This window comes from Spermophilus citellus (genome assembly GCF_964194105.1).
Source record: "Spermophilus citellus genome assembly, chromosome: 3".
Taxonomy (NCBI): domain Eukaryota; kingdom Metazoa; phylum Chordata; class Mammalia; order Rodentia; family Sciuridae; genus Spermophilus; species Spermophilus citellus.
This window is the reverse complement of record NC_138184.1, coordinates 12,657,403-12,685,365: the sequence shown is the minus strand read 5'-3', so window position 1 is coordinate 12,685,365 and position 27,963 is coordinate 12,657,403. Positions and strand designations below refer to the sequence as shown.

General features: G+C 40.3%; 2 protein-coding genes across 2 annotated transcripts; both read right to left on the bottom strand.

The window, feature by feature from the left end:
• Window positions 1–65: 65 nt before the first annotated feature.
• Window positions 66–21,402, bottom strand: LOC308643248 (olfactory receptor 7A17-like; the record flags this gene model as incomplete). The annotated part of the gene is made up of 2 exons (XM_081283157.1): window positions 66–937; window positions 21,348–21,402. The coding sequence occupies 2 exons, from the start codon at window positions 21,400–21,402 to the stop codon at window positions 66–68; spliced, it is 927 nt and encodes a 308-aa protein (XP_081139283.1).
• Window positions 11,469–21,378, bottom strand: LOC308645051 (olfactory receptor 7A10-like; the record flags this gene model as incomplete). The annotated part of the gene is made up of 2 exons (XM_081286934.1): window positions 21,348–21,378; window positions 11,469–12,343 (listed from the first exon to the last, which is right to left on the bottom strand). The coding sequence occupies exon 2, from the start codon at window positions 12,297–12,299 to the stop codon at window positions 11,469–11,471; it is 831 nt and encodes a 276-aa protein (XP_081143060.1). The 5' UTR covers window positions 12,300–12,343; window positions 21,348–21,378.
• Window positions 21,403–27,963: the final 6,561 nt, after the last annotated feature.

Below are 27,963 nucleotides of genomic sequence, written 5' to 3'. Positions count from 1 at the left end.
TTCTGACTCGGAGGCTCTGAGCCTTGCAATCAGGGTCACTTATTCAGTATCAAAAAAATTGAAATTTAATCTTTCTCACAGAGTCTTCTCAGAGACCTCTTGATGTCCTTGTTCCTCAGACTGTAGATGAAGGGGTTCAGCATGGGGGTGACCACAGTGTACATCACTGACGCTGTTGCAGTGGAGTGTGAGTTTTGGGTCACAGCAGAACTGAGGTACACACCTAGGCTTGTACAATAGAATAAGGAGACCACTGAGAGGTGAGATGCACAGGTGGAGAAGGCTTTGTACTTGCCCTGAGCTGATGAGATTGCACGGATGGAGGACACGATCTTGCAGTAAGAATAAAGGATGCCAGCGATGGGGCCACCTCCCAGCAAGAAAGAAGCAATATATATCACCAGGTCATTAAGAAAGGTGTCAGAGCAGGCACGCTGAATTACCTGGTTAAGTTCACAGAAAAAGTGTGGGATTTCCAAGTCTGTGCAGTAGGACAGCCTAAAGATCATTAAGCTTTGCAAAATTGCATGTAAAAAACACACAACCCAGGACACCAGAACTAGCAATCCACAGAGCCTGTGGTTCATGATGACCATGTAGTGCAGTGGGTGACAGATAGCCACATACCGGTCATAGGCCATCACAGTCAAAAGGAAGTCATCCAACCCACCAAAGAGTACAAAAAAGTGAATCTGGGTGATGCATCCTGCATAGGAAATGGCCTTGCTCTGTGTCTGGATATTCACCAGCATCTTGGGGATGGTGGTGGAGGTGAAGCAGATGTCCACAAAGGACAGGTTGGAGAGGAAGAAGTACATGGGCGTGTGCAGGTGGGAGTCTGAGATGGTGGCCAGGATGATGAGCAGGTTCCCCAGCACAGTGATCAGGTACATGGACAGGAAAAATCCAAAGATGAGGGGCTGCAGTTCTGGGTCCTCTGCAATTCCCAGAATAAGAAATTCTAAACGTTGACTATCATTCCCTGGTTCCATATGCATGTGACTACCAGAAATGAAAAAAAGAGCATAAAGAATTTTCCCATAGACAGGTATTACGTCATTATAGAGAGACAAAACATATTTTGCTCTAAAAAAATTAATTTTAGGAATGGGTGTGTAGTTCAGTGGAGGAGTGCTTGTCTAACATGTGCAAGGCCCAAGATTCCATCATTAGCCCCACAATAAACAAAAAGAAAAAAACAATGGAATGGAAATTAATTAACTTCTATAGAACGTGCATGTATTGTGTTCCCCTAAGGGATGCTGTGCCATCTCTGATAATGAATTCTTCTTTCACTCTCAGGGTTTTACTAGGAAGTCATGTATTTCAGAATTCTAAAGGGAACATTAATAGCACCTTTAGAAGCATAAAAGGAGCACCCCCGATGTGCACTCTGGTGGTTCCTGTAATTTGGCTACAGTTAATAGTGCATCAGTAAACATGGAAGGACAGATATATCCAACTACACACAGTTCATTTCCTCTGACTATATTCCCAATACTGTGATTACTGCATCATGTGATAACTGCATTTTAATTTTTATAGAACCTCCAAATTGTTTTTCATAATGGCTTCATTAATTTGTATTCCAAATAACTCTGGATAAGTTGTTTATTTTCCTCTACATACTCACTGGCCCTTATTATCTTTGAAATTTTTACAATAGACCTTCTAACTGAAATAAGATATTATTCTATGACAACTTGATTAGCATTTCCCTGATAATTGGAAATTGAGCATTTTTCATATGGCTATAGGCCATTTGTATGTATCTAGTACACAGTGGAACAATACTCAGCTGTTGATAAAAGATTGAATCCTGTCACTGGGGACAACCTGGATGAAACTGGGGGACATTATGTGAACTGAAAAAAGCCAGGTACAGAAACACTAAAGCTGCATGACATCATCCATAGGCAGATTCTGTAAAAGCTGATGTCAGAAGTGCAGCAGAGAAAGATGGTCACCAGAAGCTGAGGAGCGTGGTGGTGACAAAGAGATTTTGAGAAGCTTCTCAAGGCGAGCAAACATACAATTAGAGGAGAGGAATGACTTCTGGGTTTGTACTGCATTGTAGGGAATTATAATTAACAATAATGTGTTACATATTTTAAAATAGCTAGAGCAGAGGATTCAGAATGTTCCACCACAGAGAAATGATAAATGTTTCAGATGATTAACTAATTACCCTTGTGCAATAGTCACACAATTTATAAATGCTTGGAAATATAAAGTTATACTAATAAAGCTGTATAATTACATGTTATTAAATACAAAGCAATAACTAAATATTAAGTACCAACTACATTCCAGGAATTGTATCAGTAATCTGTATGAGTTTAAAAAAAAAAGTCAGCATTATCCAAAGAGAGGGAAAGAACATAAGCAAAAATGGTGAAAATCACTAAATATGTCCCATGGTGATGGGTACAAAGAGGAAAATTAAAGAGTAGAGAGGTAGTTGTACTTTTACTGCAATGCAGGGAAAACCAGCAGGAAGAGAGGCATCCAAACAGAGACCACAAGGAAGGCAGGGAAGAACCATAAGGCACCCTCAGTGGTGTGGTCTTCACAGGCGGACAGTCATTCCTGAGGAACATGATTGTTTTGGAAAACCAAGGCTTAAAAGAAAGCCCTTGGCCAGAGAAGGATCAAGTAGGAGAGTGATGAGAAATGGTGTCAGAGAATGTTGAGGAATGATCTGGCCTCATTGCTCTCTGAGGCTACAAGGTACAGGGAGCCCTTCATCCAGATCCTAAACCTCTCATCCCCTTAAATTTCCTGCAAACACATTCTGTGAATTCGAAAGAATTTCCTCCTTATTACCACCTGAGGGTTAAGTTCTGACCTCTAGCTGCTAAGAGTCACCCTGCAATATATAAGCTCAGGTACCACTTCTCTGAGACTTCCATGAGGCACATAACACACACACACACACACACACACACACACACACACACACACACATTCAAAAAAAAGAAGGAACACACTTCTTCCCTGTGTTTAAAAAGGAGCATGAAAATCTGTGCAGTCAACACAAGGAGAAAGAGAAATAGAGAAGGATGGGGAGTGAGAGAAAAGGACACAGAAGGCAAAGCGGTGGACAGAACATGAAGAGGTGAGGGCAGAGAGTGAGCTGACATAGACCCAGGGAAACAGGACCTTGCAAGCCCAGGTGTTTCTTCTCCAGGAGGGAAAGGCTGCCTTGGTCCTGGCAGCATTCCAAATCCAGTGACCCTCGCTGGGTGCTCAGCTAAAACCATAAACAATAAAAGTATGTTTGCTAAAAGACCAATGTAGTGACATTGTTTTTATTAACCTAGTTTTTAAATGTTTTTATTATTGTATTGCAGTGATACATAAGGTTGGGGCTATTTTTTGAAAGTATTTTTATTTGTAGGTGGACAGAATACCTGTATTCTATTTACTTATTTTTTGTGTGGTGCTGAGGATCCAACCCAGTGCCTCACACAGGCTAGGCAAGCGAACTACCCCTGAGCCCCAGCCCCAGCCCTGTTGGGGACATTTTGATACAATCTCACATGCAGGGAATCTGTTTTGCTCCCCTTCAGTCCCTAGTACTTTCCCTCCTTCCCCTCCTCCCTCCCACTCTTCCTCTTCCTCATGTCAAGGTGTCTGACAGTCCATACACATTAGAAAAAATGACCAAAGGTCAAAAATCAACAATTGACAACAGGAGATATCCAAAGTACCTACAGCAAAGTGGGGAACTTTTAATAGGAAACAGCAGATCTGTCTTCCCCGTGGCTGTTCCTTTCACCTGATGATTGACTTTTCCCTAGATTCGCAGCAGATACGGCAGGTCTCTCTCCCTGTCTTAAAATTCCCACAGCACGATTGTGCCTGTTCACTGAGTCTATAGGTGACAATCCAATATATGTGTGTGCTGGGCAATGATCAAATCAGGATAAGGAGCTTTGAATCTCTTTATTACTGACCATTTCATTGATTCCATTATTTTTTGTATGTGACATCAATTCCTGGTTGATATTGTATTTTTTTCTATTTTCTGATAAGTAATATTTTGTTAGATACATAATAACTGTATAGATTTATTGTGTATTTTGTGATGTTTTGATACCCACCAGTGTACATCTCTCTGCTGTTCACTCTGGATTTTCCATTCCCCTTCCTTGCAAGGTACTCAGACTTACATTCACTGTGATTCCAACCTTCATACCTCCCATCCATCTTCTAAATGAGCTTATGCTACTGTAAGCTGATGGTCAACAATGACCTGTGTTGCTGATTTCTGGGACATTTTTAGTATCTTATAAATCCATTAATAAACTAATTAAGCCAGCAACAGACACCACCATCTCTGGGCTGCAGGCCAGGCTAGTTGTGCTCTCAGGGAAACTCAGGTGAAAGCTTTGATTCCTTCTCTTCCGTTCTCTCCTGTAGTGTCTGCTGAGTTCTCAGACTCACCTGGGTCGTGTCTCTGGTTCGAGGGTCTTCATAAACATGCATCAGTTCTTCCCTGGATGTTGAAGGTGCAGAGTGAGGCTCTGACCCCAGACAAGAGAACAGAAATGGGTCCAGCTTTGGTCCTGAGGTCAGATTTGAAGATCCTGAATAAGGAATTAAGTCCCAAGGGCATGCACTCAGGGAGAGCAGGAGCAATCACAGCCTACACCTTTCTCTATCTTCTCACTAGGCACAAGTCCTTCTTTATACTCCAACCTCTAAGCACCTGGTTTCCCTGCAGGACTCTGGTCTAGACAGGAAAGGAACAGTTCCCATGGATTCCTCAGGGAGCAGAGTGGAGTCAGGTGCATCAGCCCATATTACCACCAATCTACAGGCCCCATCTTCCCAAAGTCCAAACCTCCCGTCACCATATCCCTCCTGTGAGTTATAGTTTTCTTCCACTTGTGAAACTAATAAACCTGCCCAAGGTAGTTACCTTGTGTCCTCAAAACACTGACTCATGTTGGAGACACAGTCTCTGGTGTCTACAGAAATTTTTTCTATCCCTATTTAACAGAGGAGTGAGCTCTTTTTTGTATAAAATGTAAATCCATAAGACAACATCTCCTGTATTCATTACACTTTGCCAACAATACCCACAATTTCATGCATCTGATAAACTCACTTGTTTCTAATGAGGGACCAAATGATGGCTCTTACCTTAGGATGTGAGTATGAGTTTGAAGAGATAAGAATCTTCAGGTGCCAAGACTTGAGCTCCCCTCTCATTTCTTGCTCATTCAAAGGGGGCTCTTTTCATATCTCTTCTCTCATATTTCAAAATGAAACGTGATTTTGTATGTACTTGCAGATATGTGTGGGCGGATTACTCAACTCTTAAGAAAATTATAGATCCACAGGCACACATGTCATATTCACACCTGGTACCATGACCACATTCTATGGACCCACAAAGTATTTCCACACACTTCATTTATTCCTCACAACATTTTTCTAACGTTACGCTTGTTTCCCCAGATTAACTTCAGAATAAAAGGCACTGGGGGATGTTAAATTTCTTGATATTAAATTTTTAATGGTGCCATTTTAGTGTCACATATTTTTAGGGCACCATGTGGTGTTTCCATACTGGTATACACTGGGTAATGAGCAGATCAAAGTAAGCATATTTACCTCCTCAAGATTTATCATTTCTTTGTGGTGAACACTCCAGACTGGTAGAGAAAAGGAAAATGAAATAGGGCAAGGAGAGCAAAGGGAAAGGAGTGGTACTGGGGTTAAGTTGGAGCCAATTGTATTCCATGCTTTATGATTATGGCAAAATGAATCCCAATATTATGTATAATTATGAAGCACTAATTGCAAAGGATATTGGATTCCATCATTTTTGAAAATGCAGGACCTTATCATGACCATACTGTGCAATAGAACAGCAGAACCCCTTCCTTTTACCTGACTACAACTTAGGACCCTGGGGCCAACCTTCTTCTGTCCCTCCTGCTCCCTTACCCTTTCCAGCCTCTGGGAAACAGAATTCTGCTCTGCGCTCCTGTGAGAGCAACTTCTTTCCCTTCTACATGTGAGTGAAGTCCTGCCATACTTGTCTCTCTGTGCCTGGCTTCACACAGTGACCTCTAGTTCTCTCCATAGGATTGAGGATGCCAATTTTATAACAATTATATATAAAACAGTTAAACCTTATTGAACACTTTCTTCAATTGAGCACATGAGGGGAACTGTTCATAGTAATGTTTTATATCTTTTTATGAATAACTAGGAAAGAGGAGTTCAAAGCCTCCAGAGCAGAGGTCCTTAGGAGCATAAATTATCTTCATTTTATCAATACTTACTGTGCACAAGTATTAGAGTATTAGATTGTACTCACATCTACATGCAATTATTACATATTAGTTATGTCTTTCTGAAATTGCTTAAGAAAATAGAATTTACTATCCTTACAAAAATCAGTATACACTATATACATGAATTGAATTAATGCCATGCCCTATTTTTTAAATTAAGAAAATAATTATTGAATAAAATATTTTAAATTATGCATGTCTAAAATTATAAAATAATAGAATAAATCAGAGATTATTACCATATGTTACTATGATACCTATGTTACTACTCTACATCATGTAAACCCAATGAATGAGAAGTCATACTCCATTTATGTATAATATGTCAAAATGCAGTCTACTGACATGTATAACAAATTGGACCAAATTTTTAAAAATAAATTTAAAGAATTGATAAGAAATGTTTTAAAACTAGGAAAAAAACTTATTTGTATACTATGGATATTTTCCTCACTATATTTACCCTATAATATCAGGTTGCAAATCTCAAATATGAACAATAAGATGTACCCTAAAAATAAATTAAATGTAAACTAAACAAAATCCAAAAAGTCAAAGTAAACTTATACACATTAATTCAAAACAATTACAATTTTTAAAATGTAAGAAAAAATGGTTAATGTGCCTGAGTCAGTGATCTAAAAGAATAAAGACAAATGGCTTAGGAACATGAAAATGTGCTCAATTTCATGAGTACACAGAGAAAATTATATTAAAATCATCAAGGGGACTTTGAATACTTTGCCTTGGTGTTTGCTGTAGTCCTAAATCTGCAACACCCAGAGACAGAGCAATTCTTTGTTGGGGAGAATCCCAGAAGCAGGAGTCTGTATCAGAAGCTCTCATTTCCTCTGAGCTTAATTTATACTTTAGTAAAGCTTCTCTAGAGCCATCTTAACATGAGGCCTGGGACCATGGCCTGCCCTCTGTGACCTCAAGCTCATTGTCTGGTGACCATAAGATCCTGCTGCCTCATGAAGGACTGACCAGGAACCTCCAGAGACAGTGTGTATCAGATGGCCCAACAAAGTGGCAAAAGCTGCGTGGAGTTTTAAAATCTTAATGTAATATTTATGGACAAGTGATTGTACATATCCATAGGGTGAACGTGATGTCTTTAGCTCATGTACACAATGTGTGCTGAATGAAACAGCTTAAGGGAACTTTCCCTCCCCACATCATTACCTTATGATTCCAGGTCTGTGCTCCTCTCTTCAGATCTTCATAAAACTCATGACAAGATCTGGGCACTGCAGCCCCCACCCACCCCCACTCACTGTGCAACACCAGGACTGGGTCTTCCTATTCACCTGTGTTCCTGTACCTGTTATCCAGCCTCCCTCCTCCTCCTCCTCCTGCCTCCTTCCCAGCCTCTAGGGCCACTATTCTGTATGTAGATTGAGGCTCCTTTGGCCTCCACATAGGAGGACATACAGTGTTTGCTTCTGTCTGGCTTCTTTCATGGGACACAAGGGCCTGTCCCCTTTATTCTCTTGTAAATTACAGGATTTCATTCTTCTTGAAGGCTGAAGAGCACTCAGTTATAAATATACCACATGTGACTACTGTGAAGACTGCCCCAGGAACATTGGGAAGTACAGGTACATCATGTACATCGTTGGAAGCTAATTTCAATCCCTCTATTTTGTTATTATCAAGGTCTACCTCCATGAGTCTGGATTTATATTTTTTTCTGCCTCAATGCCTCTTAGTTAATCTGCTCATGCGTAGTTTTGTGGGTCAGACTCTCTCTTCTTTCTCTTCAACCATCTCCTAATTTTTATTCTATTCAACTAAAATTCACAGAGGACAAACTCCTTACCAGGAACTGTATTAGACATCACGGTTGCAGGCACAGATGAGATAGGGTTCATAATTTGTAGGAATTCATAGTGAGTGAGTGGAAAACTTCAGTAAGTTGAGGATGATGGGAAGGAAAGAGGATCCAACAAAAAGGCAGGAAATCTTCAGAGTTGGTCTCATTTGCATCACCTCAGAACACATCTCTGCAAGTGAGTTTCCAGGGCAACAAGGCACCCCGAGCATCACTTGTGAGGTCACTTGTTAAAGGTATAAGATTTGTTTTGTTAAAATTGAAGACAATCCCTTATTGTAGATAACTGGGAAAGTGCCCTGTTCTGTTCACACAACTGAGATTTCCTGGTGAACGTTAAAAGGCTGATCCAATGTGGAACCTCAGGAACAGTCCTGGGGACAGGGAGGTCCTGAAGTGAGACCCCAGGGAAGAGTGGCTTTAAAACCTGTGAAAGCTGAAGTCGTCAAAGGGCTGGATGGAGGAGGCCAGGCTCTCGGGCCCTTGATGTTGTGCCCACTGCTGCTCAGGGGAGTCCTGCCATGGCCTTCACTGGGACACCATCCACCTGACCCCTCCAACTCCCTGCTCCTCAGACTGAAGACAAAGAGGCTCAACATGTGGGTGACACCAAGGCCACATCAAGGTCAACTAGACAACAAAGTGCCTCCAGAACTGAGGGAGACCTCAAGGCCAGTGCTGCAGTCTCAATCTTAAGTGTCACCCAAAGGCCATGTGTTAAAGCTTGGTCCCCAGCTTGGTGTTATTGGAAGGTGGAGGAAATGCTATGCGTAAGGTCTAAGTTCATTTGGGAATGAAAGGGATTGTAGGGCCCCAATGTATTCCTTTATCTTTTCCACGTCCAGGACATGAGGTCAGCCCCTTTCCTCTCCCACATTCTTGCCACCCCTCTTCTTGGGCTCATTGCAATAGGGCCGAGCCATGGGGCCAATCCATTACAGATTGGAATCTTGAAAACTGAGATCCAAAATAAATGTTCTCTCCTTATCTATTGATTATCTCAGGTGTTGTGTTATAGTAATATAATTCTGACTCGCAGAGAAAGTGCATGATGCAAAGACATTACCCATAGTTTAGACCCACATGCAGCAAAGTCTTTGAACTGGTTACTGACTGTCAAAATTCTACAATAATTAGAAGCTAAGTACACTGCTATGTTATTGATGAGGTTTCCTGAATAGGGGAACTTGGGACACTGGTAGATCACAGAACAGTGTGGGGTTCCCATGTTTGTGCAGAAGGGTGTCAGTAGAAGATGTTCTATTAAGAAAAAAAAACACAGTGAAAATCAAAGATTCTTCAGTATTGTCTCTTAGGGTCTATGCAGCAGAGAGCGAGAACAATGAAATGTCAAATACTAACATTTCTTATTGTTCCAAATATGTTTATTTCAATATCCAACATTTTACAGTTATCTTGAAAGCAAACTTCTCCTTCTCCACAATCTTCTGTACATTTTATGTCTGGATTGACATAAAACCATAGCGCATTACCAAGAAGACAGTCTTCTCTTCATTTGCCTACTCTCTTTAGAAGAATGTACACAGGGTAATTTTAAGCATGGTAATTATAACCATGACAGCAAGGACAGCTTACAGTTACATGGGAGAAAGAGAACAGCAATCATGAGTTCGAGAGAAAAAGGAGAAACACATCAACATTTAAACTGTTTATAAACACTTGTCCTGCCAACTTTCACTTTTTTATATTTATAATTCTTAATGGACCTTTTCCTTTGGAGACAATTATGGATTAACTTGCTGTAGTAAGAAAGACAGCGAGAGATCCAAGGGCCCTTTAGTCAGTTTCCACCATGGTAACACAGAGCAAAATATCACAGCCAGCATATTAGTACTGATAATATGGAAATGAAATCCAGAGCAAAGAGAAGCCCCCTGCCCATGTCTTACAACATCATTCACACAGGCTCAGATACGGAGTCAATCTAAGTGCCCATGACCAGAAGAGTGAAGGGGAAAAATGTGGCATACATTCAACACGGAACACCCTTTATCTATGTAAGGATGAAATCCTTTCCTTTGGGGAAACGTGGGTGGAACCAGGGCACATAGTGCTAAGTTAATAAGACAGATACCAGAAGAAAAGTACTTCATGTTCTCTCACAAATGAAGAAGATAAAAAGGGTAATCTGAATGCAGAATAGAGATTACTAGAGGTCAGGAAGGGGTTGGAGAGGGTGGAGAAAGGGAGGTTGAATTTGATGAGTGCACACTGTGGTCATGTGTGGAAATATCAGGCTGAACCTCCTTAATGTTTACAATTAACAGTTCCCATCAGTCAAGGATCCCAAGTTTTGCCCTGTTAGAGCCCCATCCACCTCCCTCCTGCCCAGTACCTGGATCCTTAGAACCATCAATCTATTCACCATTTTACATATTGCTATCTTTTCAAAAATGTTATCTAGCACATAAAAATACATGCCTGGAAAAATGTTTTAGTTGATACCTCTGGAGACCTGTTTTGCCAATCCTATGTTAGGCAGTGTGGACACAATGTTGAAATAATAAGAGGATCCAAAGATGAGAATAAACCCTAATGACCAGCCAACACCTTGGTTTGTTAAAGGCTACATCATCAAAGATGGATTTATGGAAGTAATATAGGAAGAAAATCACGAACACACACAATTGAAAACCTATTCTCACCTGAGCATGGTGGTGTACATTTATAACACCAGGAATTCAGGAGGCTGAGGCAGGAGCATTGCAAGTTCAAAGCCAGCCTCAGCAAATTAGTGAGGTTCTAAGCAAGACCCTGTCTCAAACAAGAAACAGAAAGGATGGGGATGTGGCTCAGTTGTCAAGCACCAATAGGTCCAATCCATGGTACGAAAGAAGTTTTTTTTTTCCTCAGATTTTCATCCTCAATAAAATTATAAAAATAACCTTAGTTGTTATGTACAGTTCTTTCACATGAGCATACAAACTATGACTATTTTACCAACATAAAAAATTACTTAGCATGGCATATATCATTTGAGATTGATTTTTTTTCTAAAAATATATCTTGTGGGATCAATAAGCATTTTCAAGTATTTCTAATCAAAAGATGGGTATGATTTTGGAAAGTTAGAAAATGACAAATGAAGGGCATTGGATGTCACAGAGGTCAGAAAGTGTAGCAATGTGAATGATGAGTGGAATTGAATGCAGAACCCAAAATCAAAGAAATGGAAACTCTGCATTAACATAGAAGGACCAAGTTATGCTTCCTTCTAAAAAAGAATCCCAGATTCTGACTCGGAGTCTCAGAGCCCTGCAATCAGGGGCACTTATTCAGTCTCTGAAGAATTGACGCTTTTAACTTCCTGTGTCACAGAGTCTTCTCAGAGCGCTCTTGATGTCCTTGTTCCTCAGACTGTAGATGAAGGGGTTCAGCATGGGGGTGACCACAGTGTACATCACTGAGGCTGTTGCAGTAGAGTGTGAGTTTTGGGTCACAGAAGAACTGAGGTACACTCCCAGGCTTGTGCCATAAAATAAGGAGACCACAGAGAGGTGAGATGCACAGGTGGAGAAGGCTTTGTACTTGCCCTGAGCTGATGAGATTACACAGATGGAGGACACTATCTTGCAGTAAGAGTAAAGGATGCCAGTGAGAGGGCCACCTCCCAGCAAGAGAGCAGCAAAATATATCACCACTTCATTAAGAAAGGTGTCAGAGCAGGCACGCTGAACCACCTGGTTAAGTTCACAGAAAAAATGTGGGATTTCCAAGTCTGTGCAGAAGGATAGCCGCAATATCATTAAGCTTTGCAACAATGCATATAAGACACTAACAACCCAGGACACCAGAACTAGCAATCCACAGATTCTGTAGTTCATGATGACCATGTAATGCAAGGGGTGACAAATGGCCACAAACCGGTCATAGGCCATCACAGTCAACAGAAAATTGTCCAATCCTGCAAAGAGTACAAAAAAGTGAATCTGGGTGATGCAACCTGAATAGGTGATGACCTTGCTCTGTGTCTGGATGTTCACCAGCATCTTGGGGATGGTGGTGGAGGTGAAGCAGATGTCCACAAAGGACAGGTTGGAGAGGAAGAAATACATGGGCGTGTGCAGGTGGGAGTCTGAGATGGTGGCCAGGATGATGAGCAGGTTCCCCAGCACAGTGACCAGGTACATGGACAGGAAAATGCCACAGATGAGAGGCTGCAGTTCTGGGTCCTCTGCAAGTCCCAGAAGAAGAAATTCTAAAAGTTGAGTATCATTCCCTGGTTCCATGTGCATGTGACTACAGAAATGAGAAAAAGAGCATAACGAATTTTCCTATAGACAGATATTACTTACATCATTGAAGTGAAACAATACAAAATTAATATTTTGTGCAAGTACCTAGGTTCCATCCTTATCTACAAAAGGACAAAGAAAAATCAAGGAAAAGAAGATAAATCACCTTCTATAGAATATGAGTGGTTCTTGTACTACAAGGAACACTGTGCCATCTCTGATGATGAATTCCTGTTTCACTCTCAAGATTTCCCTAAGAAGTCATGCATTTTGTAATTCTAAAAAAAAAGTTTTCCATGCATTTGAGAAATAGAAATGAAACACTCCTGATGAACACTTTGATTTTTTTTGTACCTGGCTGTTATGATTTGTGCATCAGTAAACATGGAAGGGAAGATATCTTCAAAATACCCATTTTATTTCTTTGGCTACACACCCAGTACTAGGATTGCTGCATCATGTGATAACTCTATTTTAATTTTTGTGGAATCTCTGTATTGCTTTCTATAATGTTTTCATTCGTTTACATACCTACCAAATCGGGGAAAGGATTCCCTTTTTTCTCCACATTCTCGCTGACCCTTGATATCTTTGGTCTTTTTGATCATAGCCCTTCTAACTGGAGTGAGGTGATATTCTACTGCAATCTTGGTTAGGATTTCCCTAATAATTGGCAATTTCAATCATTTTTCATATGGCTATTGGCCATTTGTGTTGGGTACAGATACAGAGTGGAATAATATTCAGTTATTAACAGAAGATTGAGTCCTGTCATTGGGGACAACATAGGGGAATCTGGGGGATATTATGTGAAGTGAAATAAGCCAGGTACAGGAACACCAAAGCTGCATGACATCATCCATCTGCAGATTCTTCAAAAGCTGCTCTCATAGAAGCTCAGCAGAGCATGATGGTCCCAAGAAGCTGAGGAGCATTGTGGGTAAAAAGGGATGGAGAGGAACTTCTTAGGGGGACAAAGTTACAAGCTTAGAAAAGGAATAACTTCTGGTGTTGTATTGCACAGTCAGGTAATTATAATTAACCATAATATATTACATATTTTAAAATAACTAAAGGGGACAGTTCTGAGTGTGTCACCACAGAGAAATGATAAATGTTTCAGATAATTAAACTAATTACCTTATGCAATTATTGCACCATTTATACACATACAGAAACATAAAGTTATTACTATAAAGTTCTATAATTATGTTAATAAAAATAAAGCAATAACTCATTATTGAATATCAACTATATTCCAGGTAATTTATCAGTAATACGTATAAGGTACAAAAGTCCTCATAATCCAATGAGAGGGAAAGTACTAAGCAAAATTTTTTTAAATCACATAATGTGACACATGGTGATGGGAACTATGAAGAAAAAGAAGGAGTAGAGAGTTACTGTACTTTCAATAGCAATGCAGGAAAACAGGGCAGGAAACAAGTTATCCTTAGCAGTGTGACCTTTACTGGGGGAATAGCCAGTGCAAGGTCCCCAGAAATTTATGTGGTTTTTTTTTTCAGAAAATAAAGGCTTAAAGGAATGTTGTTGGTGAAAAGAAAAAAACAGAGGGAGAGTGATGAGAAAGTTGTCAGAGAATGTTGAGGAATAAGCTGGCCTCATTGCTCTCTGCAGCTACAGATACAGGGAATCATTCGTCCACACCTTGTACCTCTTAAAAGTGCTGCAAAGACATTCTGTGAACTGCAGAGGATTCCCTCCTTGCTACCACCTGAGGGTTAAGTTCTGACCTCTAGCTGCTAAGAGTCACCCTGCAATATATAACCTCAGATACCCCTTCTCTGAACACACCATGAGGCACATAAATGCACACACACACACACACACACACACACACACACACACACAATAAGAACACACAACACACCCTGGGCTCTGGTCTTATTTCTGCCATGGCTCTCAGCCCCAGACACCCTCACAATGCTGTGTCGACACCACAAGCTGAGATGATCAGTTCCCTACAGAATGTGAACAGGGTACCTGGAGAGTCCATTCGACACACTTTCCATGAACAAATGAGCAGACCCACTTAAGAATGCTGCTCGTTTTCCTTGTGTTTAAAAAGGAGCATGAAAAGCTGTGCAGTCAACAGAGGGAGGAAGAGAAATAGAGAAGGATGGGGAAGTGAGAGAAAAGGAGAGAGAAGGCAAAGGAGTGGGAGGAACATGAAGAGGTGAGGGCAGAGAGCCAGCTGACATGGACCCAGGGGAACAGGACCTTACAAGCCCAGGTGTCCCTTCTCCAGGAGGAAAAGGCTGCCTTGGTCCTGGCAGCACTCCAAACCCAGTGACCCTTGCTGGGTGCCCAGCAAAAACCATAAACAATAAAAGTATGTTTTCTAAAAGATCAAAGTAGTGATATTTTTTCTTAATCTACATTTTTAATGTTTTATTATTATATTGCAGTGATGCATAAGGTTGGGGTCACTTGACATAATCACACATTAAAAAATATGGAATATAATTTGCTCCACTTCAGTACCTATTACCTCTCTTTTCCCTCCTCTCCTCCTAAACCCAATAACAAACACTCATCTATTAGAAGACATTAAAATCTGTAGACTTTCAGACACTCCCCACAGATACATCTCCACCTAGGTGCTGTGCTTATGTAAATGAACCAAGGGACAATATCAAAAATCAGTGGAAAACCCGTTGAAAGAATTTTTGAAATTTTTTTAAAGAATGGGAATAAATATTCTATAAGCCCAAGCAAAGGGTCTTTTTTATTTTTTTTTTATTTGTAGACAGACAGCATGCCTTTATTTTTATTTATTTTTTCATGAGGTGCTGAGGATTGAACACAGTGCCTCACACATGCAAGGAAATGCTCTGCCACTGAGCCCCAGCCCCAGCCCAAGCAAAGGGTCTTAACAATTTGAAAAAGCGAAGTTGTCGGCCATCCCATTAGTTTCATCTTCACAGGCTATGAAATAATTGCAAATTTAAACTCTTTATAATACCCATTTTCATTCAGGAAGAAAATTCATTTTTCATGTGGATACCCAGAGTGGAAGAAGATATTGTGATATAGCTGTATCAAGAGTTTCTGTTGCAGGAATTTACTTACAAGAAAGTCTTAAATGTGGATCTTTCTCACGAATATGAAAACATGCTGAAATATATATATATTTAATGAGCTCCCTCCAGTGCATATCCCTCCATAGTTAATACTGAATTTATCCATTCCCCTTCATCTCGAAGATCATCAGACTTAAATTTTACTTTGATTTGAACCACTTCATACCTCCCATCCCTCTTCTAATGAGCTTCTGTTACCGTAAGTTGATGGTCAACAATGACCCCGTGTTGCTGGTTTCTGGATCACTTCTTCTCTTAGTATCTTATAAATCCATTAATAAACTAATTAAGCTAGCAACAGACACCACTATTTCTGGGCTGCAGGCCAGGCTAGTTGGCCTCTTAGGGAACCTCAGGTGAAAGCTCCTGCCTTCATTCTCTTCAGTAATATCCTGTAGAGTCTGCTGGGTCCTCAGACTCACCTGGGTGGCATCTCTGGTGGGAGGGTCTTCATGAACATGCATCAGTTCTTCTCTGGATGCTAAAGGCACAGAGTGAGACTCTGACCCCAGACAAGAGAACAGGAATGGGTCCAGCTTTGGTCCTCAAGTAAGATTTAAAGATCCTGGAAAATGAAGTAAGTCCCAAGGGCGTGCACTCAGGAGGGCAGGAGCAATCACAGCCTACAGCTTTCTCTATCTGCTCATTAAGCACATGTCCTTCTTTATACTCCAACCTCTAAGCACCTGATTTCCCCGCAATACTTGGGTATAGACAGGAGAAGAAAAGTTCACATAGATTCCCCAGAGATCAGAGTGGATTCAGGTGAATCCTCCCCTTATTACTACCATCTATGAGCCTCACCTTCCCAAATTTCCAGCCCCCCACTATATCCTTTCTGTGAGGTATAGCTTTCTTCAACGTCTAAAAGTAAGAAACCTTCCCTGGTTAGGTATTTTGTGTCCTCAAAACACTGACTCACACTGGAGACACAGTCTCTGGTGTCTCCAGAAGTTTTCTCTGTCCCTCTTTAACAGAGGAGTGAGCTGTGTTTGCTTGAAATGTGAATAAGATGGAATCTTCTGGACTCATCACACTTTGCCAACAGTATCAGGAATTTCATGCTGGTAATGAACACACACGTTTATAGTGAGGGACCAAGTAATAGCTCTTACCTTAGGATGTGAGTATGAGTTTGAAGAGATGAAAAAGGTCTCTTCAGGCACCATGACCTGAGCTCTCTTCTCATTTCATGCTCATTCAAAGTTGGCTCTTTTCATACTTATTCTCTGAAGTTTCAATAATAAAGACAGAATCAAATGTGATTTTGTATGTACATGTAGATCCATGTGGTTGGACAACTCAACATTTAAGAAAAACATATTACAAATCCATAGACACACATGATCTTATTTACACACTGTACCTGTGACCACTTTCTGTGGACTCAACAAAGTATTCCCTCACATTTAATTTATTCCTCACAACATTGTTTTGAATTTATGCTTATTTCCCCAGATTACCTTCAGAAAAAAGAACACTAGTTGGGGTTAAATTTATTGATATTAAATTTTTAATGGAGTCATGTAAGTGTCACATATTACTATGGTACCTGCCGCAGTCTGGCTGGGCACAGAATCACGAGCCACTCACAGCCTTGTAGATTCAAACAGCAACTCTTTATTCCCAAACTCACACCGGCCCCCTACAAACACGTTCTGCCGCAAAATTCACGTACTCCACCAGGCTTAGAATCCCAAATACTTTCTCAATCCCATGAAAACTCAACGGGAACTCAAGGATCGGGCGTGCCTGAAGCAGCAGGATATGCCCTATTCCCGGCAGGGTACACCTTAAACCTGGAACTGCCCTAAACCCAAGGACGGGATACTCCCTAAAACCTGATCAGCTCTAAACCCGGATCCACCCTGGTCCTTGAGCAGGGTCACCTTACTAAAGCATACATGCAATGTCACAGCGAATGTCCAAGGCAAGTCCATTTCCATGAGTCCTTCCTCTAAGCAACATGGCAAGGAAATTTTGATGTGTCATTCCTACTTGGCAATGGCTCTCAGCAGGTACCATGTGATGTTACCACATTGCATACATCAGGGAATGTCCAGAGCACGGTAAGCACATTTACCTCCACAAGATTTCTCTTTCTTTGGGCTGGTGTTGTGGCTCAATGGTGAAGCAGTTGCCTAGCACATGTGAATCACTTGGTTCAATCCTCAGGACCACATAAAAATAAATAAATTAAATAAAGATATTGTGTCCATCTACAACTAAAAATATTTAAAAAAAAAGATTTATCATTTCTTTGTGGTGAAAACACTCAAGACTGGTAGAAAGAAAGGAAAGGGTAAAAGGGAAGGGGCAGGGGAAGGGGAAGTACTGGATTGGAGCAAATTGTATTCTATGCTTGTATGATTATGTCAAAATGAACCCCAATATTAAGTATAGTTATAATGGACTAATTTAAAAAAAGATATTTGCTTCCATTTATTTTTTAAACATGCAGGACCTTATTATGACCCTACTTTGAGACAAAACATCAGAACTGCTGTCTCCTACCTGAGTGTAACTTGGTTCCTGGGGCCAACCTCCTTCGGTCCCTCCTGCCCCCTTACCCAGCCCAGCCTCTGGTAACCAGCATTCTACTCTGTGCTCCTACGAGAACAACTTTCACAGAGTCTACATGTGAGTGAGATCCTGCAGTACTTGTTTTTCTGTCCCTGGCTTATTGCCCTTCACACAGTGACCTCCAGTTTCCTTCATAGCATGGATCAAGGATGCCAATTTTAAACAATTATATATCAAGCTGTTAAAACTTACTGAGCACTTTCTTGAATTGCACACAAATGGAATCCTATAGTGCATGCTTTTCATTGTTGTGGGGCTCTTGTAATTCAACAGATTGTGCACTTTAAATCTGTGTGGGTTGCTGAGAGTTATTATTATCTAATAAATTAATTAAAAGGAAAATCAAGTGGTGTGTGTCTCAGGGTACAATACAGGGCACATAAGGCTGGTCACACTTAACAAGGGTGGAAATGTCTTTTTTACCTGGGAGGGAAGCAAAGGGTCACATATAGATATAGGAACAGTGGCCTTACCTTAAGGTAGTTCATTCTTGTAAACTAGAAGGTCAACCTTGATTTAAAAATGGAGTAAACTGACCATAAGTAATTTCCAGACAGAACTTCACTGTCTCTGCCCTCCACACCACAAGTGAGCCTTGGAAACACATTGCAGATGCTCACAGCTGAGTACAGACTCATGAAACCACTTCCACTTGATAACAATACTACATTCAACCATTTGATTTTAGGATGGCTTTATACCCACCAATAGCTAATGATACAACAATCAAAGGGGAAAAGAACTGAGTGAAATTACAATAATCTGTTACTTCAAATTTTGACATTTTTTTCTGACATTTTATGATAGCATTCATAATTACTCTGCTGTTCAAGTTGGTTTCACACAAATGTATCAAAAATTGACTCCAGTGAGGTTACAGCCGACCAGGAGATGTGGGAGGACATGCACCTTTAAGTAGGAATACGGTTGACTCTGAATCATGTGACTGGGCTGGAGTTCAGGCTCTCCTGTGCTTCATCCAATGATCATAACGGTCATTCACAGCCACTGTGGCGATTATGATAAACTGTAGAAGATGGAGAGACTATATATTTGGAGCAATAGAGTCATGTTTACAGACAGTGCTAGACATATCCAAGCAGCAACAGGAAGATTTCAATGAAATTTTGACATAAAGCCCATCAACAATTCCTGAAGCCAATGAATAAACCCTCTCACATGGGCGACAATCACCTTCCACACTTCAGTGATTAGAAACAGAATATGAAAAGAAAATATTTTCTATAGCAGTACAATCTCCTGTTTTAGAAGTTTGGTTTTGGCTGGGATTGTGGCTCAGTGGTTGAGTGCTTGACTAGCACAGGCAGGACCTGGGTTCGATTCTCAGCACCACATTAAAAATAAATAAATAAATACATAAATACATAAATAAATAAAGGCATTGTGTTGTGTCCATCTATAAAAAAGATTCTCTGTTTCTCTCTTTCTCTCTGTCTCTCTCCTCTCTCTCTTAAAAAAAAAAGTTTGGTTGGTCATATTTAAGGTCATCCCTGACTGTTCAAACCTTTATTCAAATTCATCTTTCCACTTAGACTCCCCTTAGAGACACACACTTGATAATCAATTTTTGGCAATAACTTTGGTACTCAGTGTGCACTGAATTGAATAAGAGAACATGATCATATGAGAGAATAAAATGCAATGATAAGTTACAAAATACACCAGAGTGTTAAAATGTGCATTACCAGGAGGAGCAGTTAACATCATGGTGTAGAGAATAATGATAGGAGCTGGGGTGCAACTCAGCAGTAGAGCAAGCCTGCACGAGGACCTAGGTTCCATCCCTAGCTTAAGAAAAAAAGAAAAGAAGAGAGGGAGTGAGTTAGGGAGGGAGAGAGGGAGGAAGGAAGGAAGGAGAAGGAAAGGAAAGGTGAAAAGAAGAAATCACAGAATCACATATGGAAAACCTATTTCAGATTTTTGTATATTACAATTTTAATTGCCTTGGCTTCCATGTGTATTCTTTTCCTCAGGAATAGTAAACCTCATGACTATTATGTTAGCAAAACTCAAGAAAATATTTGTTATTGAAGAGCAAATTATTCTTAAGAAGTCCATGTTGTCCCATGGTATGAGTGAGAATTTCCAAATACTTCTGACACAAAGGTGGGAATGGGTTTGGGAAAGTGGGAAATGACAAAGGCAGACATTTTATTAGAGACTAGAAATAACAGAAAGCCTAGTCAAGCTAGTTCTGTTCATTGTGTAGGAAAGCTGATGTCAAAGAAATGGAAACCATGGTAAATAAAAGGAGCAAGTTTTCATTCTACAATCTGATCAAAGAATTATGGTTTCTGACTCAATAACTTTGAGCCTTGCAAGCACAGGCAAGTCTACTGAGGTGGATGAATTGGTTCTCTTCCAGGTGTCCTCCCAAGGAGCCTTCTCAGAGCACTCTTAATGTCCTTATTCCTCAGACTGTAGATGAAGGGGTTCAGCATGGGGGTGACCACAGTGTACATCAAAGAGGCTGTTGCAGTGGAGTGTGAGTTTTGGGTCATAGCAGAACTAAGATATACTCCCAGCAGTGTGCAATAAAATAAGGAGACCACAGAGAGGTGAGACACACAGGTGGAGAAGGCTTTGTACTTCCCCTGAACTGATGAGATTGCACGGATGGAGGACACTATCTTAGAGTAAGAGTAAAGGATGCCGGTGAGGGGGCCAACAGCCAGAAACACAGCTGTGATATATATCACCATGTCATTAAGAAAGGTGTCAGAACAGGCATGGTGGACCACCTGGTTAAGTTCACAAAAAAAGTGGGGGATTTCCAAGTCTGTGCAGAAGGACAGTCTCAATACCATGAAGCTATGCAACAAGGAATTCAGGAAACTCATGATCCAGCATGCCAGAACCAACAGTCTGCAGAGGCGGTGGTTCATGACGATCATGTAGTGCAGGGGATGACAGATGGCCACATATCTGTCATAAGCCATCACAGTCAGCAGAAAAATGTCCAATCCTGAACAAAGCAATAAGAAGTACATTTGGGTGATGCATCCTGCATAGGTAATGGCCTTGCTCTGTGTCTGGATGTTCACCAGCATCTTGGGGATGGTGGTGGAGGTGAAGCAGATGTCCACAAAGGACAGGTTGGAGAGGAAGAAGTACATGGGCGTGTGCAGGTGGGAGTCTGAGATGATGGCCAGGATGATGAGCAGGTTCCCCAGCACAGTGACCAGGTACATGGAGAGGAACAGCCAAAAGATAAGAAACTGTATTTCTGCTTCCTCTGAAAATCCCAGAAGAAGGAATTCCGAAATTTGTGTATCATTTTCTGGTTCCATGTGATTGATATGACTACCAAAATAAAAAAAGGAGAGAGAACAAGAACAGGACACAAGAATGCATTACTCACCCATCACAATGCTGCCTGTTTTATGTGTTTGTGTGTGTGTGTGTGTGTGTGTGTGTGTGAGAGTGTGTGTGTGTATGTGTGTGTGTGCACATGCTGGGCATAAAACTCACTGTTAGGCAAGCATTCTACCATTGGGTAGAATCATCCACAATCTTCTACAGTAAAGCAATTAACTTCTACATTGGTGTATGAAACTTGTCCCCTTCATAGTATTAATTGTGTTATCTCTGATTAGAAATTTCTGCCTCATGTTCAGCATCTACCAAAGATCATGTATTCAAAAAATGTTTAATGTTTTTTATTAAATAAGTTCATTATAGTCATACATAATATTGTGGTTAATTCTGACCTAATCATATATGCATGAAATACAATTCCTCCAATTCAATCCCACTACTTTCCCATTTCCTCCCCTTCTCCCTCCTTGTTTCCTTTTCTTTGTTCTATTGGTCTTCCTTCAATTTATTTATAGTTTTTAAACTAGTACTTTATAGATATACACAAAGGTGTAATTCACTGTGGTGTACTCATACATGTATGTGGCAAAATTTGGTCAATCTCATTCCACCATTTCTCCCTTTTCCCATCCCACCTGCCTCCCGCTCCACCTCCTTCTCTACTCCAATGATCTCTATTCTGTTTTCATGGGACTACCCTCTCGCCCCCCCCCCCTACTTTGGTCTTGCTTCTACATATGAGAGAACATTTGCCCTTGACTTTCTGAGTCTGGATTATTTCATGTAGAATGATGTTCTCCAGTCTCATTTATTTTTGGTGAGAAATTCTTCTATGCATTTGAGAAATAGAAATATAATGAGGCACTGTTGATATAATGTGTGAAAAAAACCAAAATCCATACACCATGTGAAGAAGGAAAACCATGTTAGTCACCTTCCCATCACTGTAACAAATACTTGAGAAAATCAAGTTTTATTCTGGCTCTCAGTTTTGAAATTTCCAGCTGACCCAGCAGCTTTGGGCCTGTGGTGAGGCAGAATATCATGGAAGGAAGACTGTGTGGAAGAAGTGCATTCCTCTATGACCAGGAAGCAAAAGAAAGCAAGGAGGAGGCCACACCCCCATCAACCTAAGGAATCTCACTAAGCCCCACTTCTTGAAGGTATCACCACCTCTGAAAGTACCTCTCTGAGGACCAAATCTTTAACACATGGGCATTTGGGGATAGTCAAGATCCTATACATTCAACTATATTTCAAGTGCAATAAAAAATAAATAAAAAGGAGAGAGTGGATGGGGTATTATTTTACTGGGTGTTCAGGAAGACTAGCAGACAAAGTGACGTTTGAACAGGGACCTTAAGGAATACAAGATGGGAGCCAGGAGGTATCTCGGACCATGTGCACCTGGAAGGAGGAACAGCCAAGGCAAAGTCCCCGAGGAAGATGCATGTTTCAATTATTCAAGGCTAACAAGGAAACCAGTGTTGTGAGCAGAGTGAACAATGGGTGAATGATGAGAAATGGTGTTGGAGGGTGATGAATGAGCCTGTCTTGGTGGCCCATAACCATGATGCCAGCTACTCAGGAGGCTGAGGCATGAGGATTGCGAGTCTGAGGCCAGCATGGGCAACTTTATGGAACTGTCTCAAATGTAAAAGCCGAATGGCCAGGCGCATAGCTCAGTGGCAGAGTGCTTGCCTAACATGTGCAAGACCTGAGTTTATCCCCAGAGTGACAGTCAATTAATCAGTCAAGAAGCACTGGGTACTACTGTCATGTGTAACTAATTAGAACACATTTTTTTAAAGTAAGAGAAGTACTGGGTGGCCTTAAAGAAACTTGTTTTAAACTATGAAACATCTTCTAAGTGAACACAGAGAGAAGAATTAAGCAAACCCATGGGGATACAAAAGAAAGAAAAGATCTAATGAACTCTGGTTGTTCCTGAGAGAATAGAAAAAAATATATAATAATTTTCTTAATTACAGGTACAGCCCAACTGCTGCTCTATGCCCTTGACACTCCTTAAAAATAATAAACAGCAAAAATAAATTTACAGATAAGACAAAAGACATGATATCTTTTCAGTGTCAAGACACTTGCAGATTGAACACCCCAACAGAGAAAGAATCAAAGGGAAGAAATCAACAATTCAAAGGAGGGAAGAGATGCAGAAAGAGTGAACTGAAACATTTTATATGAGACAATGAAAGGTTTGCTCCTCCGGTGCCTGGTCCGTATCTGTTTGACCCACTGGTTTTCATGTGGTCTGACCATGGGCAGCCAGAGCCTCTTTCTCTTTTCTCAGGTGACACCTTCTCTTCATTATTTGTAGGTCTGAAGCTTGGATATTTTACTTTACTTTTGAGTCCCATGGGTATATTCTAGCCTTCAGTCTTATCATGGTCAATAAGACTCTATAAAATTCCATGCCAGGACACCATGACAATTCTCTGTTTAGCTGAAAACATCCTTCCTATAATTAATCCCTGAGGGCATTGTATCATCCACGTTTCATCATTCTCCGTCTTCACCACCATAGTTTAAAATCCAAAGGCAGAGAATTCAACTGCTTTGCTCATCTTCATGTTTTCACAAAAGTGTGAAAACACATACGTTATATAGAAACAAACTTAAGGAAAATAAAAAGTTAGAATGGCAAGGGTATAAAACCAAGCCAAATTGAGTGGTTTCCAAACAACAAAATCAAAAGGACCATGGCAGCAATTTAAGTGATTTCAAGAAGGATTAATAATTTAATTTTCAAAGACCTAGATGTAAGAGAATATAATAAAATTGTAACTATCTAATTTTATAATTTTATCTCATATCAAAATGTATGAAGGGATGGGAATGTACTCAGTGGTGTAGCACTTGCCTATCATGTGCAGTGCCCTGCTTTCAATCCCCATGTATATAAATTATATATATATATATATATATATATATATATATATATATATATATATATGGTAGAGGTTATCTAATCAAGTGATAATGACTTCCAAATGATGTCCAGAATGAAGGTGACTTGAGGAAATAGATCTATCAAAAAAGACCAAAACATAATGAAGAATAACAGATATGTGAAGACAAGTTGGAAATATGCATGAAAGGCTAATCAATAACATCATACATATGAACTTTGTTCAATGAGGCAAACACAATATAACCACAGACTTGATCCCACAAAATACTTATAATTTCATAATTGCCCCCAACACTCCTATACATACATAAAAGATCTAAACAGCAAAGGTGATGAAAAATTCAAATTTTTATATTTGAAATACAACAAAAAAATGAAAATAAAACCCTCCAACCCCAATATACTCAAAGAAGTTGCACAATTCACAATAAAATAAATGGCTAATGAGACCACAAGTATATCCACACTCAGCAGTAAGAAAATGAATGCAAGGGAAGCTTACTGATATGCCTTTTTCACCTTATAATATTTTTTCATCTGATTACCTTGCATGAAGGGAGAAATTGCAAAACATATGCCTCATGAACAACTATTGTAAGGAAGTATTTGCAAGCAATTAACTGGTCTGGTCTTTTCTTATGGATATGGAGATATATTTAAGTACACCCCATCTTAAAAAAAGACTTACCCTCTCCTCAGTGTGTATTCCTCCACAGCTAATACTACCCACAATTTCAGAAAAATCTTTGTATTTACATTCTACTTGTATGGGAACCATTTTATGCCAACCATTCCCTCCTTTAATTTGGATTTTGTCACCATCACTTAAATGTCCATGATCACCCCTGCATTGCTGAGTTCAGCTGTTATTACTCTTTTCAGCATCATAAGTAAGCAAACTCACAAACAAGCAAGCCTTGCCTGCATTTTCTCCACTCTGGGCCATGCTGAATTGCTCTCAGGGAAACTTTTTCAGCTTTTTAGGTCTCTGGACCCTTCCTGCAGCACTGACTGAGCTCCTGGACTCACCTTGATGAGATTTCTGGAAAGAAGGTCTCTGTGTGGAAACACAGATTCTCCCCTGAATGGTTAAAATGGTTAATGATGGAGACTGAAACTCAGTTCCAAAGCAGGACAACAGGAAGGAGTGAAGCATCAGTCCCAGAGCCAGACAGGTCTCCAAAATGAAAACCTGTCTTGTTCAACAGAAGATGGTACATGCTAAAGTACAGTAGTGGAGGAGATATTCATAGCTCCTGAGAGCTTCTCCCTTACGTATATTCCCCTCATGTCCCCCTCTTGTTATTCAATCCCTGAGCACATCATGTCCCTGGGGGACACTACTCTGCACAGAAGAAAATTTTTTTTTTGCAGATTCTGTCCTCAAGAGACCAGGTGAATCCAGCCTTCATTGCTCCTTAATGAACTCTTGGTTTCCAGAGATCTGATCTCCTAACACCTTTTCCCAACCCTGAGTTGACATTTTCTCCAAAGCGTAAAATGAAAGAAACCATCTTCACTATGCCTTTAAACCACCAAAGCAGTGATTCAATTTAAGGGACACAGCCCCTGATATCCTCAAAAAATTGTGATTTTTCTCTTCAACACGGGAGAACTACGTTCCTGTGATATGAGACTGTATGTATGACATTCCTTGGCTTTGTGGTGCTTTTGACAAAAACCTAAGAGGTTATTGCTTGTAAAACTAAGATAAAGTCAGGGCTGCCATTTAGTTCTTCACTTATAAAGTATTTGGTATTATGAGAGTTATATTTGGATCTTTTTATGCACCTTGTAGAGATTAATGACTTATAAGGTGTTACGACTCAGATATAAGTTATTCCCAAAAGCTCATGTATAAGACAAAGCAAGAGGTTTTAGAGGTGAAATGATAGGGTTCTAAGAGCACTAATCCAATCAGTGATTAATACCCTGATAGGGACTATCTGGGAGATGACTGCAGGTGGTGAGAGTGGGAGTGATTGGAGGAGGTGGGGCCTTGGAAGTGCACCTTTGGGATATATATTTCATCTTTATTGAGTGGAGCGCTCTCTCTCTCTCTCTCTCTCTCTCTCTCTCTCTCTCTCTCTCTCTCTCTCTCTCCTTCCAATCATCCTGCCCAGAGCCACTTTCTACATCACACTTTCTACATTACACTAACCCATCATGATGTTCTGCCTCACCTGGGGACCCAAAGGGTGAAGTTGGCCATCCATATAGATCTTTAAAACTGTGAGACCCTTTAATCCTCGGTCAGAGCAGATGGTGTGAATGGTTTGGTCACACGGGAAAATCCTTAGGGAGTTTAAATTAAAGATACAGACACCATTTTACCTTTAAACCAGCTCCAGGATGGCTTCTCGAACCCTCAGCCTCAAGCTCCCCAGGGGGAGTGGCAGTGAGTTTTTACTGAAGAGGCTAGTGAGAGATAGAGAGAGAGCATGCTAGGAAGAGGGCTTTTATTGGGGAACAAAGAATTCTGGGGAAAATCCCATCCAATGAAAGTCAAGGGGGACAGTGTGGCAAGGTCAGGTGCGATGATTGGTCTTTGGGGCAGTGATAAGTCACGCCTCCATACGGACAAGATCTCAAACCCAAGATGGGTGGGGAAAGCTCTTCTACATTAAATGTGACTGAGTGCCTCACACCCAGCCAGGGAGGAACCTCAGTCACATGCAAGGATAGTCTCCCACATAGTCCCTCTTCTTTCTTTGAAAAGCAGGTGATGATTTACTCTCTCTTGCCCCTGAATTTTGCTTTGAAGACTCACATGCTATAATTACAGCACAAAAGAGAATTAATAGCAAAGAGAATAATGCAAAAATATGCCAGGCAGAGTGTTTAAGAATGTTTCTGGGGTTAAAGCCATTTAATTCTTTTAATATTTGATTAGCTAAGGAAGAAGGATCCAAAAAATCAGCCCTATTATTTGACTATCTTGAATATGATGATGGAGCTCCAAAAGATCCAAGCTGTTCTTAGTATTTTGCAAAATACCCAATAAACGGTTTTTAACCTTCTCCCAACCCCACAGGGAGGTATTGTACTTGGCGGCTGTAACACACATATTTATAACTTGCAAGGCAATTAAGTCTTTCTTTAAACTTTAAAGCCAAAAGCTCATTACCTATATTTATGACAGTTGCCTCTAAGGCTTTTAACTTAGTCTAAATTCTTTCATCAGTATTTATTTGATTGTGAAGAGCCTTGGAAGTATTCTGAGCCAAATTATTAAGAAAATTTGCATGTTAAATATTTTGAGATAAAGCCACTGAAGCTGTGACTGTTGAGGCAATAAAGGAAACCAAGGCAACAACTCCCACTATTATAATTCCAATGGCACGTTTAGGTCTCACTAGCTAGGCATGTATTTGTTGTAAAACTTGAAAACCAGCATCAGCGTACCATGGCTCTGAAATATTAGCTGGCAATAAGACAAAAGAGGGCTGATGAAATATCAGCACTGCTTTTCCTCTATTATATCTGGTTTTACAATTAGTTAGATTACATTTGTTATATGTTACAATATATCTATCATCTATACCCATTTAACTTTTACATTTCCAATAATTAAAACATAAGGAGATTGAACACAGGCTTG